A 21,575-nucleotide genomic window follows, 5' to 3' on the forward strand; every position below is an offset into this window, starting at 1 on the left:
TAGAACCTAAAGGAGAACCGGGGAAGCTGTAAAGTATGATAATTATATTAATAGAATGGAAGGAGGAAATCTGAGATGTATGAAATCTCATTTGTGCTTTAATGTCCCAACCAACCTAAAGACCAACAGATATCCGAACAAGTTCTGGACATGACTAATTAACTGAGAAGTACAAATTTCACTCATGCTAAAATATCACTTCACACTTCTTGAAAGTAGGATTATCAAGACCTCTAAATATAACAAGGTTTAGGACTGCTTTTCTCATTGAGTAGTATACATAGCACTTTCCAGCACTAAGAAAGCTAACAAGTAAGGGTGAAACTTCCATGTGAATATTAGGTTGGTTTTTCTAAGTTGAAACAGGGCCAAGAAGTAGCGATGACAAAGGTCAAGATTTTAGGGGATAATCTACTAGTATTACTCTGTTAAATTGACAAAGTATTAAACAGACTCCTAATGCCTTATTGTTATATTCATAGATTAATGCATCTCTCATAGTAGAAGCTCATCATAGAAGCTAAGTTTTACTGCAAAAAAACAATTAAGAAAGAGATCCACAACGGACCAAGGTGAAGACAATAAAAGACTGGAAAGCTCTAGAATTATTGTAGAATAGGGGCCAAAAGATTTTTAAAGCTAGACATGGTGAGTAAGTACAAAGAAATGGTGTTTTCCAGACAGGGAATGGCAGTTGTACATATGCATTCACACTCACCAAGGGAGGGTGACACATACACAAGCCCTGCAAAAGTTCAAGCCGTACTAAACCTCAATAGAGAAAGAAGTGTTCATGAAGTCCCATCCCTACCTGAGGAGCTCTGGGCTATTGACAGGTGTTGGGAGAAGGAAAGAAAATAATAGGCAAAACCAAAATAATGGAAAAGAAAAGAACTTGGAATCTAGGAGGATCTAGCAATATTACTTTTGGGGATATTTATACAGGAGAAATTAAATAATCATATTGAATAATTATCTCTCTCTTTTTTTTCCTTTTTGGTTTTTCGAAACAGGGTTTCTCTGAATAGCCCTGGCTGTCCTGGAACTCACTTTGTAGACCAGGCTGGCCTCAAACTCAGAAATCTGCCTGCTTCTACCTCCCAAGGCATGCGCCACCACCACCTGGCTATCTCTCAATTTTTATTTCAACATAATTTACAAGAAACCAATATATAAGAACAACCTGTGGGCACTAATGAAATCATAATGACACACACACATACACTGAAATATTCCTCAACACTTAAAAATGTAATTCTTCATATTGTAATAATGTTAATAAATTTGGAAGTCATTATGCTAAGGGATATCAAGGAGAGAGAAAAGAAAAATACACAAGGTCTTATTGAAATGTGGAATATGAAATCATAGTCATAGAAATAGAGGATACATTGGTAGACCATAAAAATAAAAGAAATGGATTGTGGAGACAGAATGAGAAGATGTTGGTCAAAAGATACATACAGAAAGATGGGATAATAAGTTTGGGAGGATTAATTATGCATTATTTTGACTATAGTTAACGACAGCATGTTGCACACTGGAAGAATGTGTAGAAATTCAAATTATTTTACAATAAACAACATGCAAGTTATGTATATATTAACTACCCTGATTTAATTATTTCATTTTGTAAATATTTATTGAAATGTCACATAATATATAATATTTGTTAATTACAACTTACTAAGATAAAAAGAGGAAAAAATAATATGGCCATAGATCTTGAATAAAGTAACCACTCAGAAAAGTAAGTGGTTATAGTTGATGATTCTAGTCTATGAAATGTTTCTGAATTTAATATCTCACTGCTTTCCACATATGGTACTGTGCTGCTTCTTATGAGATAGAAGATGGGCCACAGAGTGATGTAAGTCAGGGAACTGTCAGATCCCAATTTTTATCATATTAGACACAGAAATGGCAGGTGATTCAAAGTTTCTCCAGATATTTGCACTATGGCAAATTCAAATGTCTGCCTATGCATTCTAACACAGTGTCAGTGCCCTAGGACTCAGTGAGAACCTCTGCCCTGGATAATCCAGTTCACAATCTTCCAGATCAAACCTCTGAAAAGTACAGTGATGTCATAGAAAGTATTTTTGTTCAATTCCCTGATAGAAGGATTTACCACACTATAGTGCAGATCTCCTTGTATTCTTGTACCCGGTGAAGCAATATGACAGAATAAACAGAATATGGTCATTAGGTTCAAATTACGAAGATTACTTAGACCTATGAGCTTCAGATTACTTGCCAAATGCACTTAAAATGGCTTGATTTTTCCCTTAAGATTTAGGGTGAAGCAACTAAAACTGTAGTAATGTTTTTGTTGTGTGTATTCTATGCATAAATATGAAATAAATGCTTATGTTTCTTTACCTTTGATGGCACCCAGAAATTTTGAAAAATTAATAAATAAAATAGAAATATCAGTAAGACTTGGACATCAAAACTGCAAATCATATATACATACATATGTATATATACTTCAAAACTTATTTCAACCTTTTATCCAATAATAGGTTATACTATTCATATTCTTTGAGTGGCAAAAGTATGAACTTTCAGTAATAAATTTAATATATGTATATATTTCCTAATAGTGCCTACTACTGATGTAATTCACTGATAAAGTTTCCCTAAGTTAGACAACAACTCTACAAAGGGAAGACTGAGTGTGTATCCTTATCAAACTCTTAAAATACAGAATTATGGCAGACACAAAGCATGAACAAATTAATCCTGGCTGAAGAACAGAAGATAGACTTGAATTATTAAAAGCTACATAAAAATATACATGAATGTAAAACCAAAGAAGACAGGTAAAAGAGATTGGTGCAGTTTAGAAGTGACAGGAAATATGAGGTGAGAAATGGAAGGAGAATTGGTGGAAAGGGGAAGAATAGGAAAATGACAAAAGAAAAAAAATAAGAAGAACTGTGTAACTTGAAATGTATATAACCATAAAAAGGGAAAGTATTGTATTTGCACTAAGTAAAATAATTTATGAAATGTGATTTGAAATGCTTTTTTTAAGTCTTCAGAAATGACAAATTATACTAAATTCCCAGGTATTTCTCAAAGGCTAAAGGTTCTTGGAACTAATTTTGACTGAGTCTCAGTTGGAAATTTATTTGTCTATAGGTGGCCAATTCACACCATCTGAACAAGAATTGAGTTGTTTTGGGTTTGTTTTGTTTTGTTTTGTTTTGAACCATCCAATTCTGCTTTTATTTTTGAGATATTTTAAATGACATTGAAATTACAATAAGATGTAACTCTAGAACATATTTAAATATTAAAATAGAAACTGATACACTTTGACACTAAATATTTAAAAACATTAGACAAAATGTCAAATTCCGATTAGAATTGGGAGGAACAGAATTTCAAAGGTTTCTAGATGAGATGCCAGGGTACAGTAGTACTAAAGCCTTTACATTGATTTACACAGAATTCAGGAATCTTCCTAAACAAATTTCCAAATTTTCAAATCATCATAAAGAGCAAATTTTATAATTATTTTTAAATAAAGATTTGAGTTATAAGGATAGAAACAAACAAAGATTGAAGATAGTAAACAATTATCTATACTCTTCATTTTCCTTCTCTGTAAGCACAGCAAGTTCATTGATCTTCCTAGCTCAAACATTTTGAAATGTTTAGCTTCCAAATTGTCACAAACCTTCTTTAAACATAAGCAAGATCAAGGTCTCTCTTGTTAATTCCAAAACACCTTTATTTTTACTTATTATAGTAAATACAAATAATTCTATATCATTTAAAATATTTAAGTATATACATAAAATAAAGTTGTTCAGTAGCTTCAGGAAGTTCAATGGTTTTAGCAATGCCATCTTTATTACTCTAATATTTTTCATCCTCTATTACAACTAGAGAAATCCTGATTCATCAAAATTCTTTACTTCCTCCTTGTCCTAACAATTCAAAAATAAAATTAATATAGTTAGTTATGATGAACAAAACAATAAACATAATTTTGGATCCTAGCAGATTTATATATCATTTTGAAATTGTCCACCTCACATTTCAAAGTAAAATTACAATAAGAAGCATTTTTTTCCATGTTAGGTATTTTGATTCCCATGTCAACTTTTATCTCTGCTCGGGTGTCTATGATGTTTCCATAGAGCACATTTGACAAGTCCCTGGGAAATTTTATTCTATTTTATAAGACCACCAGTTTGTACCCATCACTTTTGAAAGCAAAAGAATAAAAAACTTTCAATATTTGTGCCTTTTATTTTATGTATCATCAAATTTTTGCTTATTTACCAAGTGGCAGAAGTTAAAATAATTTATATAATCATCAGAGTATTTAACTGTAATGTCTGATTAATCCAAGACATTATAAAGTTATTTCCAATGTCTTAGTTCCCCAGATACAAAGTACTTCTATCTCAAAAAGCCTGCCATACTTTCCCAATATGACATTAACTGTTTTTACAATGACTCTCCTATGATTCTCAATTCTTTTTCTTGGACTCCCTTGTGAACTTTATGATATGAACATGTTCATAGCAATTCCACCAAAAGAACCATATTCATAAAGCCACTCTTCTGTGTCTGAAGCTCTACATATCCATCCATTTTTACCTGTATGGAAAGAGCAGTATCTTTACAGTCTTAGGTATCCTGTGCTTTCTAACATAATGTATCAAATATCTTGCCATAGGCAGATATGAAACCAGTTATACATACCTCAAAAGACCAATGACCAAGAGATCCTGCAAACATGTAGTTTAAAAGAAACTTATGGTTCAGGGACATTTTCTCAAGAGAACCATTTGCTTTGACCCTTAAAGTGATGTTTAAAGTCCTTAGTCATCAGGGATATGCAAATCAAAGCAACTATGAGGTTCTATTTTTACACTCATCAGAATGGCTAAGACCAAAAACTGAAGAAATAGTACATGCTGCAAGGATGTGGTACAAAAGAAAAACTCTGTTGATGGGAGCTAAAACTTGTACAACCACTTTAGAAATCTATTTGGCTTTTTTCCAGAAAACTGGGAATAGTTCTACCTCAAGACCCAGCTACACCACTCCTGGGCATATACCCAAAATATGCTCCACCATCTTAAAAAGACATTGCTCAACAATGTTCATAGCAGCTTTATTCATAAAAGCCAGAAACTGGAAACAACCTAGATGTCCCTTAACTGAAGAATGAATAAAGAAAATGTGGTACATCTACAAAGTATAATACTATTCAGGTATTAAAAACAAAAATAACTTGAATTTTTAGGCAAATATATGGAACATGGGAATAGCATCCTTAGTGAGGTAACCCAGTCCCAAAAGGACATGAATGGTATATGGTCACTTATAAGTGGATATTAGCCATAAAATACAGGTACCATGATATACTCCACAAACTCAAAGAAGCTAAACACAAAGGAAGTTCCAAGCAAGAAAACTTGAATCTCACTTAGAAGGGAGAATAAAATAGTTATAAGAGGCAGATGGAGAGAGAGATCTGAGAGAGGGGACATGGGGAGGGGAATGGGGAATTCAGGATGAAGTGTGAGGAAAGACAGGAGAGATGGCTAGATGAACATGAAAATGGACAGAAATCTGCAACAGACAGGAGTGAGGAGGTAGGAGCCATCCCAGGATGAGACAGAAACCTGGGATAAGAGAGGTGCCCAAGAATCAATAGGGGGGGTGAACTTAGCTGTGACTCACTACACTGGGGATATGGAACTTGAAGAGGTCACCTCCTGTAGCTAGGCATAACCCCAGGGGAACAATAGAGACCCCAACCTAACCACAAGACTTTAAACCCAAATTTATCACAAGTAATGCAGGCACACGGTAGTGAGCAGAAACTGAGGGAATGATCAACCATTAACAGGCCCAAATTGTGACCTATCCCATGGGGAAGCACCAGTCCCTAACACAATTAATGATACCCTGTTATACTTGCAGACAGGAACAAGCTGTCTTCTAAGAAGCTCTATCCAGCAGCTGACTCAAACAGATACAGACACCATTGACCAGACAATAGATGGAGCTTGGGGACTCTTATGGAAGAATAGGAAGAAGGATCGTGAGCCCCAAAGGAGACAGGAACTCCACAGGAAGACCAACAGAGTCAACTAACCTGGACCCTTGGGCTGTCAGAGTCTGACCCACCAACCAAATAATATACACAGGCTGGACCTAGGCCTCCCCACACATATGTTGCAGATGTGCAGCCTGTTTTTCATGTACGTCCTGAACAACTGAAACAGGGGGTATCCCGTAAGTGTGATATAGTCTAGCTGGGCTGCCTTGTATGACCTCAATGGGAGAGGAAGCACTTAGTCTCACAGGGACTTGAGGTGCCAGAGTGGGGAGATACCCAGGGAGGAGCCCACCCACTCAGAGGAGAAGAGAAGGGGAAATGTGGAAAGGATTATTGGAGGGAGATATAGGGAGGGGACTGTGAGCAGGATGTAAAGAGAATAAGTAAATATATAAATATATTGAGAGAGAGAGAGAGAGATACATAGATATATATACTATATTGGAGCATCTTTTGGGTATTTGTCCAGGAGTGGTATAGCTAGGTCTTCTGGTAATACTATGTCCAACTTTCTGAGGAATTGTCAGACTGATTTCCAAAGTGGTTGGACCAGCTTGGAATCCCACCAACAGTGGAGGAGTATTCCTCTTTCTTCACATCCTCAACAGCATCGGCTATCACCTGAGTTTTGGATCTTAGCCATTCTGACAGGTGTGAGGTTGGAATCTCAGGGTTGTTTTGATGACAAGGACACATGTTCCACTATCTTCATAGCAGCCTTATTTATAATAGCCAGAAACTGGAAAGAACCCACATGTCCTTCAACACAGGAATGGATACAGAAAACGTGGTACATTTACATAATGGAGTACTACTCAGCTATTAAAAAACGATGAATTCATGAAATTCTTAGGCAAATTGATGGAACTAGAAAATATCATCCTCAGTGAAGTAACCCAATCACAAAAGAACACACATGGTATGCACTCATGGGTGTTAGCTCATAAGCTTTGAATACCCAAGATACAATTTGCAAAACTCATGAAACTTCCCAGGTAGGGTAGTCTCTGGATGGTCCATCCTTTCGTCTTAGCTCCAAAGTTTGTCTCTGTAAGTCCTTCCATGGGTATTTAGTTCCCTCTTCTAAGAAGGGATGAAGTATCCACATGTTGGTCTTCCTTCTTCTTGATTTTCTTGTGTTTTGCAAATTGTATCTTGGGTATTCTAAGTTTCTGGACTAAATATCCACTTATCAGTGAGTGCATATCAAGTGACTTTTTTGTGATTGGGTTACCTCACTCGGGATGATATCCTCCAGATGTATCCATTTGCCCAAGAATTTCATAAGTTCATTGTTTTTAATAGCTGAGTACTACCATATTGTATAAATATACCACATTTTCTGTATCTATTCCTCTGTTGACAGACAGCTGAGTTTTTTCCAGCTTCTGGCTATTATCAATCAATAAGGCTACTGTGGACATAGTGGAGCATGTGTCCTTATTACCAGTTGGAAAATCTTCTGGGTATATTCCCAGGAGAGGTATTGTTGGATCTTCCAGTAGTACTATGTCCAGTTTTCTGAGGAACCACCAGACTGATTTCCAGAATGGTTGTACCAGCTTGAAATCCCACCAACAATGGTGGAGTGTTCCTCTTTCTCCACATCCTTGCCAGAATCTGCTGTCACCTGAATTTTTGATCTTAGCCATTCTGACTGGTGTGAGGTGGAATCTCAGGATTGTTTTGATTTGAATTTTCCTGATGATTAAGGATGTTGAACATTTTTTCAAGTACTTCTCAGCCTTTCAGTATTCTTCAGGTGAGAATTCTTTGTTTAGCTCTGTGGATGCTTCAGTCCCTCTTAGAAGGAGAAACAAAATACTCAGGGGAGCAAATACAGAGACAAAGTGTGGAGCAGAGACTGAAAGAAAGTCCATCCACAGGCTGCCCCACCTGGGGATCCACCCCATATACAGACACCAAACCCAGACACTTTGTGGATGCCAACAAGTGCTTGCTGACAGGAGCCTGATATAGCTGTCTCCTGAGAGGCTCTGCCAGAGCCTGACAAATACAGAGGCAGATGCTCGCAATCAACTATTGGACTGAGCACAGGGTCTCCAATAGAGGAGTTAGGGAAGGACTGAAGGAGTTAAAGGGGTTTGCAACGCCATAGGAGAAACAACAATATCAACCAACCAGACCCCCCCCCAGAGCTCCCAGGGACTAAACCACCAACCAAAGAGTACACATGGAGGGACCTATGGCTCCAGCTTCATATGTAGCAGAGGATGGCCTTATCGAGCATCAATAGGAGGAGAGGCCCTTGGTCCTATGAAGGCTTGATGCCCCACTGTAGGGAAATGCCAAGGTGGGGAGACAGGAGTGGGTAGCAGAGGGTTACACCCTCATAGAAGCAGTGGGAGGGTGGATGGGATAGGGGGGTTCTGGGTGGGAGCAGTATCCTGGAAAGGAGTGGTATTTGAAATGTAAATAAAGAAAATATCCAATAAAAAATAAAGTTTTAAAAAATTCTCATCTTTAAGACTAGTGATACTCTGAAAATTTATAACCCTCCATACTATGATTATAGTATGAGTTGATAACAACAATGATTATTCAAAAACATTTTACAATTTTAAAAATGATTTCTAACTATTCACAATGTATTATGAATTTATTATCTTTTTATTTGATATGAAAATAGTTTTCCATACAATGTATTCTCATTAAAATTTCACCTTCCCCAGATCCTCTCAAATCTTCCCCAGTTTCCCACCCAACAGATCCATACATTTTACCTCTCTTATTAGAACACAAACAAGCATAAAATGATAATATGTAAAATAAAAACAAAAAAGAAACGAGCAGAAATTTGTCAAAAATACATATATATACAGAAACACACACATTCACTTACACATAATTCCTGTAGAAACACAAAACCAGGAATTAATGTTTATACACACACACACACAGGACCTATAAGGTTTTTATTTAAAAGCAGACAATCTAAAAAGCTCTGACAAACATTATGAGACAAAGAACCACCAAAAATGCCATTGAATTCATTTTGTGTTGGCAATTTACTGCTGAATATGAGATCTGTCCTTATGAGTGGGTTATATACCTAGTGAGATTCTCTTAGAGAAAAAGAACTTTTCATTTCTGAGATATTACCAACTGGAGATAGCTCTGTATTAAGCTATCCAGCTATGTAGCTTTTGTCCATTTCCCCTCTCAGTGCTGGGACTCCATCTGGTCCAACATTGTTACAGGTACTGTGCATGCTACCGCAGTCTGTGTAAATTCATGTGTGTATCAGTCCTACTGTGTTTAGAAGGCCTTGTTTCCTTGCTCTCCTATTCTCATTTTAAAACTTCATCACAAATAAAGTCAAACACCTTTTTTTTGTGGCCCTCAATTTGAAGTCTCTGCCTATATTTCTTTAGACAGCATCATGTAGTACGTACTTTTCTAGGACTTTCTTAGGCTTTGCATTTATAAAATGTTTATATGCCTTTATAAATGCATACAGACTCACTTTCTTTTCATTGTTCTATAGGTATTATGAGAATTTATTCAGGGTTCAAACAGGAAGACAAACTGCTGTAATGAGTAAGACAAGACAATCTACTGAAGAAATTATGTAATAGTTTGAGAAGATTTATGAGGACATAAGAAAATTATAAAGAAAGCCAGGACCAGTGTTATTTCACCTATAATGCTCTGAGGATATCTATAATCAACAGTCAAATCTATAACTCCTTAACAGGATGAGACAATAGGAGATGTAAATAGGAGAATACCCCAGCTATTTCTACAGGTTATAATGGACGTTCTTTATCTTCTATTGGAGAGCACATAGCCCTGGGGTGTGGTGCTATAATTCCCTTTGTGAGTAAACTATGTCACTAAACCTACAGTCAGTTTCTTGCGATGGCACACATCTGTACACTAATGAATTTTGTGTTATGTTTCATTTGGTATAAAATATGTCCCCTAGTCAAAGAAGACTTTGTGCAAGTTCTTGTGTGTGACTTGAATGAAGCATTCTATGAACTCACATATTCTTAAGCTAGCAGACATGTAGAGACTATCTCACTCATTGTTGAATCTGTGAAGTGGGAAAGATTTAATGATCTACAATAAATGATTGCTCACAGGAACTAGATTTACCTAATTTTCAACACACAAAACTGTCTCAGGAAGGTTGTAACCTCATTCTAGATGCAAAGCTAGCAGCACTAGAATTCCATAAGGAAAAATAAACATGAGATGGAGACCAAAGATAGTTAATGTTGTGTCTCTCAATGCCTCCAATTTCAATGGTGGGGTTGATGGCTAGCCTCTGTAGTGTCAGGATAAGTTAGCATATACAATGTGTTTATGGGATACCTAAGTACATATACTGTACCAACTGATTAAAAAATGCTATTACTTCATTTGCATCTCTATAATATCATGCAAATTGTGCTGAATTCTGACATAGAAATATAAAATGAAAAAATAATATGAGAAAACAGTAAAAAAGAAAAAAGATGAATAAATTTATAAATTTGACTGTCATGATGTTAACTGGACAGTTTATATTTGTGTGTATCAAGTGTGTATGGTTGCAGACACTAAACACTTTGAATAACATCACAGACAATCAAAAGAATGGCTACAGTGTATGCACTGTACAGAAAATAGAAAATATGACCCAGATGAATGTCAATTTGTATATTTTACATGAAGTGCTGCCAGTAAGCCCTATGTGTATGGAATTTACGTTCACAGAGAGAGATGGAAAGACATACAGACTGAGACAAGAAGGGAAAACATGTTTCTCTTTCTTTTTTAGGCTTTAAAGAACTTTTCCATCTTCCATACAATTCAAAGTAAACTTCACACATACACACAAAAATATTATTTGAGAATTGAATTCTGCAATATTATAATCTTTGTTTGATAAATATAAATTTCATTCCTCATTGTCAGGAAAAATTTAAATCTCTCCTCATAGAAGACAAGTCACTGAACTATCAGTGTAGGTAAACAAATTCTACCAGGGAAAGTGATTGTCACTAAAATTGATCAGCGATATACTGTGTTCAGTGATGAATGTTCACACTGCAGTCACTTAGGAGATCTTCCCATATTTTAATAGCTGTCTGCAAACTCTTTTCATAGCTGTCTTCATATCTTGATTCCTCAGTGTGTAGATCACAGGGTTCAGAAAAGGAGTACCAACTGCATCAAATATAGCCAGGTACTTATCCAGGTGTGTGGAGGGGGAAGGCCATGTATAGACAAATATCAAAGGACCAAAGAACAGGACCACAACAGAGATATGAGCAGAAAGTGTGGACAAAGCTTTGGAAGAACCGCTTGAGGAATGTTTCTGGACAGTGACTATTATGACAATATAAGATATGACTAGTATGAAAAAGGAGCCTACAGAGATGAAGCCACTATTGGCTGAAACCATTAATTCTAATTGGTTGGTATCTACACAAGCAAGTCTGATGAACCGAGGAAGGTCACAGTAAAAGCTGTCCAAAATATTTGGTCCACAGAATGGTAAATTTACTATGTAAACAAATTGAACCAGAGAATGCATAAGGCCAACCACCCAGGCAGACACTAAGATGAAAATGCACATTTTTGCATTCATAATGGTCAGATAATGGAGAGGCTTACATATGGCTACATATCTATCATATGCCATGCCTATGAGCAACACCACCTCCACACCACCAATGACATGGATGAAAAAGATTTGAGTGATACAACCTCTAAAGGAGATGACTTTGTGCTTTCTGAACAGGTCATAAATCATCTTGGGACAAGTGACACATGAAACACCTAAATCAATGAAGGAAAGATTGGCCAACAAGAAGTACATGGGAGAATGTAAGTGAGGGTCAGAAACCACTGTGAAAATGATGAGGGAGTTTCCCATCATGCTAGCCATATAAAACACCGAAGCAAACACAAAGAGAAGCACTTGCATCTTCCAGGAGTTGGTGAGTCCCACAAACATAAATTCTGACACAACAGAGCGATTTGTTCCTTCCATTGCTACTGTTGTCAGTGCTACCTGAAGAACAGTGCTACAAGGAAACTGAAAGATATAATAATTATGTTAATAGTCCACAAAAAGATAGAACTCAAGGTTATGAAAATCTTTTTTGATTCATCAATAAACCTCTATCATAAAGATGAATAGATATATGAGCAAGTGCTTACATGGATATTTATCAGGGGACTGCAAATTACAAATACTCTAAGATACTATTTTATACTTGTTAAAAGAGCTATAATGAAAGGTTCAAAAATAAAGGGTTTGGGCTGTGTCTTTAAAAAGGGAATCTTGGACAGAGTTGGGAACATAAATAAGTAAAATCATTTAAGAAAGCATATAGTCATCTCCATAATAATTTTAAAATAAAGCCTTTATATGTAACTACTGCCTTCCAATGTATGGGGCCCTGGATTTCATCCCTGTCGAGGGAAAGAAGGAAGGAAGGAAGGAAGGAAGGAAGGAAGGAAGGAAGGAAGGAAGGAAGGAAGGAAGGAAGGAAGGAAGAAAGGAAGGAAGGAAGGAAAACAAAAGGAAGGAAAGAAAGAAGGAAGGAAGAAAGGGAAGAAGAACAAATAGAAAATGGGGAAATAAAAATAATTATAGAGAGAAAATAAAGATGGAAAACTGGAAAGATGCAAGGTAGAGAGAAAGATACAGAAAAAGAGAAACATCATAATTGTTCCTTTATGGATGAGTGGACAATAAACACAAATACACAGACATACATACACACACACACACACACACACACACACACACACACACCACACACATACACAAAGTATACATACAATGAACTATTCCATAGCCTTTAAAAGAAGGGAAATTTATGTCTCATAATAATATTAATGAACCTGGGAGTTGCTGTGCTAAGTGAAATGGAGACATGAGAAGACAAATGCTGGAAGGTCGTCTGTACATATAAAATCTGTAGAAGTCAGACTTATAAAAGCAAAGAATATGATGGTGTCACAGGCAAAAATGATGTATGGAATAGGCATGAAGCAAGATGATAACAGCTAAAAAAATTCAAAAGCGCCCCTGACATGGTGGTTGCTTTCTGAAGACCTATGGTATCATGGTGATTGTGGACAATGATAATAGTGAGTTTTGGAAATTGCTGAGAGGCTATTATCAATGTTCTCACACAATAACTATGTGAGGTAAGCATGTTCATTATTTTAATATATATGTAATATATAATATAACTTCATGTAGATTGCTATATATTTTATCTAACTTAATGTATTATATAATCATACTGTACACCAAAAATACACACTATTTATTTGTTAATTGTTTCAATATGAAATCAAAATGGGAAAATGTCTATTATTCCCATAGAATTTTAAGTACAGACCATACAGTGAAGCTTGTGGCAGTCATGTAGTGTTCTGGTCCATGTATGGATTACAGGGATGGCCTTCAGTATAGAAAACAATTCAATTTCTCATTGTACATTCCACCTAAATATTTTTTCTATAAAATATGATGCACAAGTGAGAATCTGCCTTGGAGAGCTCACCTCATGAACAGAAAAGTTAATCCTCTGAAGGTATCAATGCTGTATTAGACAGCATTTTGTTCAAATCTGAAATAAAGAATTTATCACATTATGTTTTAGTTTACTTCTCATTAGAGAATAAACAGAACCATGGACAACAAATGGGCTTTCAATTCAGAAAAACACAATAAAGCCATTGCTCAGCCACTAGCAATTTATTAGTGACATAGTTTATTAATCTAGTGGATAAATTTTTAAAATGACAGTTTATGTTACATTTTAAATATAACAAGTATTCAAAGCCATGAATTCAGTATCTAGGTGTTCTATGTGAGATAATTAATAAATATTGATGCTAATGATTTCTACTTTATCCATCATACTGGGAACTTATTTCATGAATATGTGAAATAAATAAATGAATGAAAAAGAGAAACAGAAAACATGAAATTCTATTTCTGAAAGACATTTCATAATATTAATTCTCCCCTTCTAATAAAAGATTTTTCTTTTTTTAGATTCAACTAGATTCAACACCAGTAGATTTAAGGATTACAGCTGTATCTTGAGTAATCCATCCTAAAACTCAGAATCACACCATAATGTATATAAATATTTGCTGAAACATAGAAAAAGATGTGTTTTGTTTTCCAAATACAGATGAAAATATGCATGATTATAGTTTTAAAACCACGAAAGGAAACCATGCAGAGTTTTAAAGTGACAGAGAAAATAGATGTCAAATGATCATAAAAGTAAAGAAAAAGACAATGATGGTAAATTGAAAATTTGAAAAGTATGGGTTGTCCTGGAGGAGAAAAGTTTAAGTAAAAGGCAATTTATTTAGTTTTCTTTCCTTTTGGCAATCCTTTAAAAATTGCATAGTTTTAACATATCACAGTGCTTCAAGCATCTTTCAAGCACTAAAACTATGGCATTGTCAATGAACCTGTATCCACTTTGAATTTGTCTTTTGGACAGCCAATCTTTATCACGTTGGTAAAACCCCATGACTGTTTTTGGATTTAGAACAGAACAATTTGTAACTATACCAAAATATTATAGAATTTAGAAGCAGATAAAATTTGAGACATGATAGGCTTAGATTCACTTCACTTAGGCAAACTAGTATCTGAAAATAAGTCCAAAGGAAGACTCACATAAATGTCTGTAATTAGAGAGTGAAGGATATGAGGTTGATTTACCTATAAGCTACAAACACCCACAGAGGAAAATCACAGAACAGGAGATTTAAATCATCTTCTCTTACACTTGGTTGGGTCTTAAAATCATTCTTGTTCTTCATATAACGTACATCTATTTACAACTATTAGAATACCCACAATGCAAAGGGCCAGACTTAAGTCTTTGATTTATGTCATGAGCAGTCCTCCTCATTTGTAAGTTTATATAGTCCTAAGTCTGCCCTATGAGAATCCTCCAAGACAGATTTCTAATACCTGCTTCTTTAAGGAAATATTTGTTAGTGAGGTTTCTAATACAGAGTCATAAGTTTAGTACCCTACAGTCATCTGCTAGGTTTGAGCAAAGCACCCATCAGAACCATCACGTATGCATATCTCCTCCTGTTTTGATTAATATTATAAATTCATTATTCTCTCAAGATAAACTCTGGACTTTTACTTCTCAATTTGTCATAAAAGCTTCTTTATAACCCAAAATAACCCAAGTTCTTCTAATTTAACTACAACTCCTATATTTGTTGATTGTTGAGGAAAACATAAGTAACTCTACATCCTTTCCAAATGACTACTTATGAGCATGGATGAAACAAAGGGGTCTTATAGACTTCAAAATAGTTTTTGAAGAGCATTTAGTTACTCTAATTCTAATTCTCATTCTCATGTTTATCACCCTAGAAAACTAAAATTTCCATTTACTAAAACTCTTTAACTGATTACATACAACTCAGAAACAAAATTAGTGCATGCACTTATTATAAACCACAGGAGATAGAGTTGGAGGGATAGCTCAATGACTACAAGCTGCTCTTGCAGAGGAAACAGATTTGACTTATCAGCACCCTTGTGACAGTTCACATCTTTCTGTAACTCCAGTTCCAGAGGATCTAATGCATTCTCCTGGCCTCCTCAGCAACTGCTGCCAAGAAGTGTACATACATATATACAAGCAAAAATATACGAATAAATTAAAATAAATGAATCTTTTTAAAACAGTAGAAAATGTGAGAAATAAATCTAATTTTGATTTGTAAGTATTATTCTGTTTTCATATTATCCGCATCATATTGTAAAACTGCTAATTCTTAGAAAATTTTACACCTAGAAAAAAATATATATATATATATTATTGCAAAGTTGCTCAATGTTTTCCAGTGGCTTTCATAATTTTTTAATACAATGCTATTCTAGCTCAAAGCCAAATCCAATTAACTTTTTGCTATATGTCAGAAAATTTTTACAGTTACTTTTCTGTGCTATTCAATTACTTTTTCAGCATGATAGCTATTTTTGCTTAGACAAACACAAGCATTTGGGGTATAATTCTCATGGCATTTTCAAAACAAAAATATCTACACATAAAGCCATACTTCTCAATTTTTAAACATCTCTGTACATTTTACCTGCATAATGAGAAAACATCTTCACAGACGGGTTTTCCTGATTTCTTTAGCCTAAAATACCTAATAATAACCTAACATAAAATATATGAAGCTAATTAGTCAAACCTCAAGAGACCGGTGAGCAAAAGATTCTGAAAAAAAAATAAGTAGTTCTAAATATGCTCATAATTCAGACTTTCTCCCTTGAGAGCTGTTTGTTTTGTCCAGTTCAACTAAAGGGTTTCAGATTTCATGAAACAACATTAAAACAGAAAAGTGAAAATTTTTATATCATTGTATTATTATGTTGTAAATATTGATAACTAGTCATTGTAATTAGTACCTAAAATAGATAATTAGCTTAAATCCTGATATAAACAGTCATTTAATAACTTGAGTATGTTTTAAGAAGAAATATTTATGAAGCTTCCACTTTCATATACTGTATAATTATGACTTTGTATATACATTTAGATGTATGGAAGTTCACAGAAAATATTAAATTTAAACATGAATAGAATAACTAAAACATCTATCATAAAAAAGGGTGAAGAGCAGAAACAAAACAAGAGTGTCTATTCTCTCCACTCCAATTCAGTATAATTCTTGAAGTCTTAGCTAGTTCAATAACACAAAAAAGAAAAAAGGGAAGGAGGGTGGAAGAGAGGAAAGAAGGAAGAAAGGAAGGAATAGAAAAAGAAGTCAAAGTATTAAGGTAGCCCTACTTGTAAATAACATGATTCAATGCATAAGAGACCTTAAGGACTCCAAAAAAAACTCTTAGAACAAATAAATACTTTTAGCAAAGTAGTAACATACAAAATTAACATACAAAAAATCAGAAGCCAATAACAAAAAATACTGCAAAAGAAATCCAGAAAAACAATTATACTAGTAGCCAAAGAAAGGAAGGAAGGAAGAAGAAAGACAGAAAGGCAGAAAGACAAAAAGACAGAAACACAGAGAGAGAGAGAAGGGGGGAGGGAGGAAGGAAGGGAGGGAGGGAGGAAGGAAGGAAGGAAGGAAGGGAGGGAGATAGGGAGGAAGGAAGGGAGGGAGGGAGGAAGGAAGGAAGGAAGGAAGGAAGGAAGGAAGGAAGGAAGGAAGGAAGGAAGGAAGGAAGGAAGGAAGGAAGGAAGGAAGGAAGGAAGGAGAAAATGAAAAATATCTGGCAATGGATGGGAAGGACCATGGAAATAAACAACTTCTACAACAACAAAAAAAAAAATGAAGAAAGAGATTGAGGAATATATGAGAAGATAGAAAGAGTACTCACAATAAAAAAAGGGGAAAAAAAGAAAAAAAAAGAGTACTCATTCCCATGGTTCAGAAGGATCACTGTGAAAATGGATATTGTACCAAAATTAATCTACAGATTGGATGAAATCCCCAGCAAACACTAGGCCATTCTTTACCGACATAGAAAAAACAATCGCACATTTTATATGAAGGCACAAAAGATCTAGGATAACCAAAGTAAATACTGAAGAAAAAGTAACACCAGACAGATTTCAAATTATGCCATAGAGCTATCAGTAGTGTGTGGGGATAACATCATGATCAACAGAATAGGGAATAGAATACCCAAACATAACTGCATAACCACAGATGTCTGAACTTTGACAAGGACACCAAAAAAGAACGCTGTGAAACTTGGAGAAATGATGCAATGGATAAGAATATTTGGTGTTCTTGCAGAGAAACTATTCAACAAATGGTGTTAGAAACCCTGAATTTTTCAACATGAAGAAAAATTAAATGAGAGCCTTACCAAAAGGTTAACAAAATTCAACTCCAGGTAGATAAATGACCACAATATAAGATTTTATGCCCTGTAATTGTTAGTAGAAAACATAGAAAGAACACATAAAATGACAAGCACAGATAAGAACTTTCTAAATAGGATCCCTTGTAATACAGACACAGGAGCCAATAATTGAGAAATATGATCTTATCAAAGTAAAAACTTTTGTGAAACAAAGGAAACAATCAAGTGAAGAAACAGCCCCCATAAGCAGAAAAATATTTTCCTGCTGTACATCTGACAGCAGACTATTATCTAGAGTATATTCAAAGAATTCAAAAACAGCCCAGTGGAAATATCAGCTGGGAGGCTTGGAGACATGACACACTGGTTTAGAATACTTATCCATTGGCCTAGTAGGCCACCATTGGGAAGAGAAGCCCCTAGGTCTTGCAAACTTTATATGCCTCAGTACAGGGGAACGCCAGGAACAAGAAGTAGGAGTGGGTGGGTAGGGGAGCAGGGCGGAGGATGGTATAGGGAACTTTTGGGATAGCATTTGAAATGTAAATAAAGAAAATATCTACTAAAAAGTTAAAAATATAGGAAAAAAATATATATATGAATACTTATCCATTCCTGCAAATGAACCTAAGTTCAGTTACCATGAGCACATGGCAGCTAAGAACTACCTGTAACTTCAATTTTATGGGATCCAACACAATCTTCTGGCCTCTGAAGACACTAAGAATATACACAGTCCACACACTCACATGCAGACAAGACTCATGCACATAAATTAACTTTTAAAAAAATAAAATAAAAGCACTACTTCCAGGGACGCAGGTGGGCTGACTGCAGGTCTTTGCCTCTCCTTCTGCTCCTCCACCCAATCCTCCATTCTCATCCCCAGCTCTGTTGCAGAACACCTGATGTTGTATTCCTTTACTGTCTGACTCCATCCCCAACAGATCATGAAGACTGTCCCCTCCAAACTTTCTTCTCACAATTCATCCTAATATCCCAGCCTCCAATGTCATCAGAAATTTCCTGGGAATACATCAGCTAAGCAGGCAACACAAACAAGTAAGCTACCTAAAGACCTTTACCAGTGCCCCCTCTCCTCTAAGTGCAATCCCCAGCCACCTCCTTAGTTCTACAACAGAACACTTGCTGCAGCCTTCTTTTGCCACTACCCCATATTTCCAGTTGATCCCACAGACCTTCCCTTCCTAACCTTCCTCTCCCAACTCCATTATCCCAGCCCCCAACTTCAGCAGGTACTATAGCAGACCACACTTGACCCTCTGCTCCCATTCCAAGGAAACTAAATAGCCATTCCTGGCAGAATATTCTGTTTTTTCACTCCTATGAACCTTTCCGTTCATAGTGTGGGAGCCTACGTGTGGGCTCCCGATATCAAGAAAGCTCAGACACATCCATCAACTCCACAGAAAATTTTTTACAAGGCAGGACATGGCCACTACACTTTCCTAAAATCCGGACAGGAAACAAAAAACAAGAAAACACCATCCGAGAGAAACAAACCAGTTAGTTATCAGCACCTACAACTAATATCTTACCAATTCCAGATGCCTAGACCCCAGTATAAAACCACAATAACAGCCAGAAAAATATGCTTCCACTAGAGCCCAGCAATTCTACTAGATCAGGCTCTGAATATCCCAACATAACTGAGGTACAAGGGAAAGAACTTAAATCCAACTGTATGAAGATGAAGAGAGTGGACTGGAAGTTTTGTAGAGGGCACCAGAGGGTATAAGAGGCCTGTGGGTAGATGGTCTATCTGGTGTTCTGGTAGTTCTGGTAGTTCTGGTAGTTCTGGTAGTTCTGGTGTTCTGTGGTCTCTAGTCCAGCAAGGAGTGTGTTCCTGAGTTTGGGTCTGGGATATAAAGAAGAAAAGGGGAGGGGAACTATGGATGAGATGGGCAGCCTACCTGGTCTTCTGGCAGGTCTTTCCTTGTCATTGAGCTTGGGGTTTTTGTCCAAGTGACCTAAGAAAGTAAGAGATGTCTATGAGCATCTAGCCTACCTTATCTTCTAGGTGTGGCTTTTTTCCATCTCTTTTATTCTAGTAATGATGCCTGCCTCTGAAGTCCATGTTCAAATTCCTAATTCCAGATTGCCCCAGTTTGTGTTTTTTTATTGCTTCTATTTCCATTTTCAGATCTTCAACAGTTTGGTTCATTTCTGTCAACTGGTTTTTTCTTGATTTTCTTTAAGTGATTTCCTCCAATTGTTTGTGCTTTTCTGAATTTCTTTAGTGAATTTATTCATTTCCACGTTGAGAACCTCTATCATCTTCATATATTTGGTTTTAAGGTCTTTTCCTTGTGCTTCAGCTATGTTGGGATATTTCAACCTTGCTGTAGTATCATAGCACTGCTCTAATGGAGACCTGTTGCCACAACTGATACTGATTGTGTTCTTATGCTGGTGTCTACTAGGCATCAGAGTTTGTCATGCTTACAGGTTTAAGTGGTAATTTCTGGGTTGGTGGCTGTTTTCTTCTTTTGTTTCTGTTTTCTCTATGGATTTTTGCGAAGTGATGACTGTGTTTTGCCTGTTTTACTGGTCTGCTCAGAAGATGTGCTCACAGGAAATTCCTGCTAGTGTTAGAGGCTGAGATGCAGCCATGAAGGGGAAGAGGGAAGTTAGAAGGGATAGTCTGTGGGATCCACAGGAGGTGTGGGTAGGGAGGAAGGGAAGCTGCAGCTGGTGATCTGTTGCACCATTAGGGATGAGATTGAGGGGAACAAAGAGAGAGAGGAGATCTGAATGCAGCCTACCTGGTTTTCTAGCAGACTTCAATGTGTTCCTGTATCCTCCAATAGAAGGATAATATCCAAAATATAAAGAACTCAAGACGCTAACCTCCAAACAATCAAACAACCCAATCAAAAAATGGAGTATAGAACTAAACAGAGAGTTCACAAAAGAGGAATCGTGAATGGTCGAGAAGCACTTAAAGAAATGTTCACAGTCCTTAGTCATCAAGGAAATGCATATCAAAAGAAGATCCCACCTTACATCAATCAGAATAGCTAAGATCAAAAACTCAGGTGACAGCACATGCGAGCAAGGTATGGAGAAAGAAATGCTCTTTCAGGTCTGTAAAAAATTGTGTTGGAATTTTTATGTCAATTGCATTCAATCTGTAGATCACTTTTGGTAAGGTGACCATCTTTACTGTATTAATTCCATCAACCCATGAGCATAGGAGATCTTTCTAACTTCTGTTATCTTTTTCAACATTCTTCAGTGATTTGAAGTTTTTGTCATAAAGGTCTTTCACTTGCTTGGTTAGAGTTACACCAAAATATTTTACATTATTTGTGTCTATTTTGAATGGTGTTATTTCCCTAATTTCTTTCTCAGCCTATTTATTGTTTGTATAATGGAGAGGTACTGGTTTTTTTAAGTTAATTTTGGATACACTCGCTTTGCTAAAGATTTTTATCAGCTAGAGGAGCTCTCTGATAGAATTTTGTGGATCACTTACGTATAATAGTCTATCTTCTGTGAATAGTGATACTTTGACTTCTTCCTTCCCATTTCATATCCCCTTAATCCCTTTTTGTGGTCATATTGTCTGGCTAAAACTTCAACTCTATT

The 21,575-nt window shown here is 36.0% G+C and overlaps 1 protein-coding gene across 1 annotated transcript; it reads right to left on the minus strand.

Annotated features, from left to right (window-relative positions):
• Nucleotides 1-11,162: 11,162 nt before the first annotated feature.
• Nucleotides 11,163-12,101, minus strand: LOC110289550 (olfactory receptor 4F3/4F16/4F29-like). Its single transcript, XM_021155813.1, has one exon. The coding sequence runs from the start codon at nucleotides 12,099-12,101 to the stop codon at nucleotides 11,163-11,165; it is 939 nt and encodes a 312-aa protein (XP_021011472.1).
• Between the last annotated feature and the right edge of the window lie 9,474 nt (nucleotides 12,102-21,575).

This window comes from Mus caroli, chromosome 2 (assembly GCF_900094665.2).
Source record: "Mus caroli chromosome 2, CAROLI_EIJ_v1.1, whole genome shotgun sequence".
In the NCBI taxonomy this organism is placed as follows: Eukaryota; Metazoa; Chordata; class Mammalia; order Rodentia; family Muridae; genus Mus; species Mus caroli.

What these genes read in the sequence shown, in the direction of transcription:
- LOC110289550 (XM_021155813.1), bottom strand. Translation starts at nt 12,101, where the DNA reads ATGGAAGGAACAAATCGCTCTGTTGTGTCAGAATTTATGTTTGTGGGA.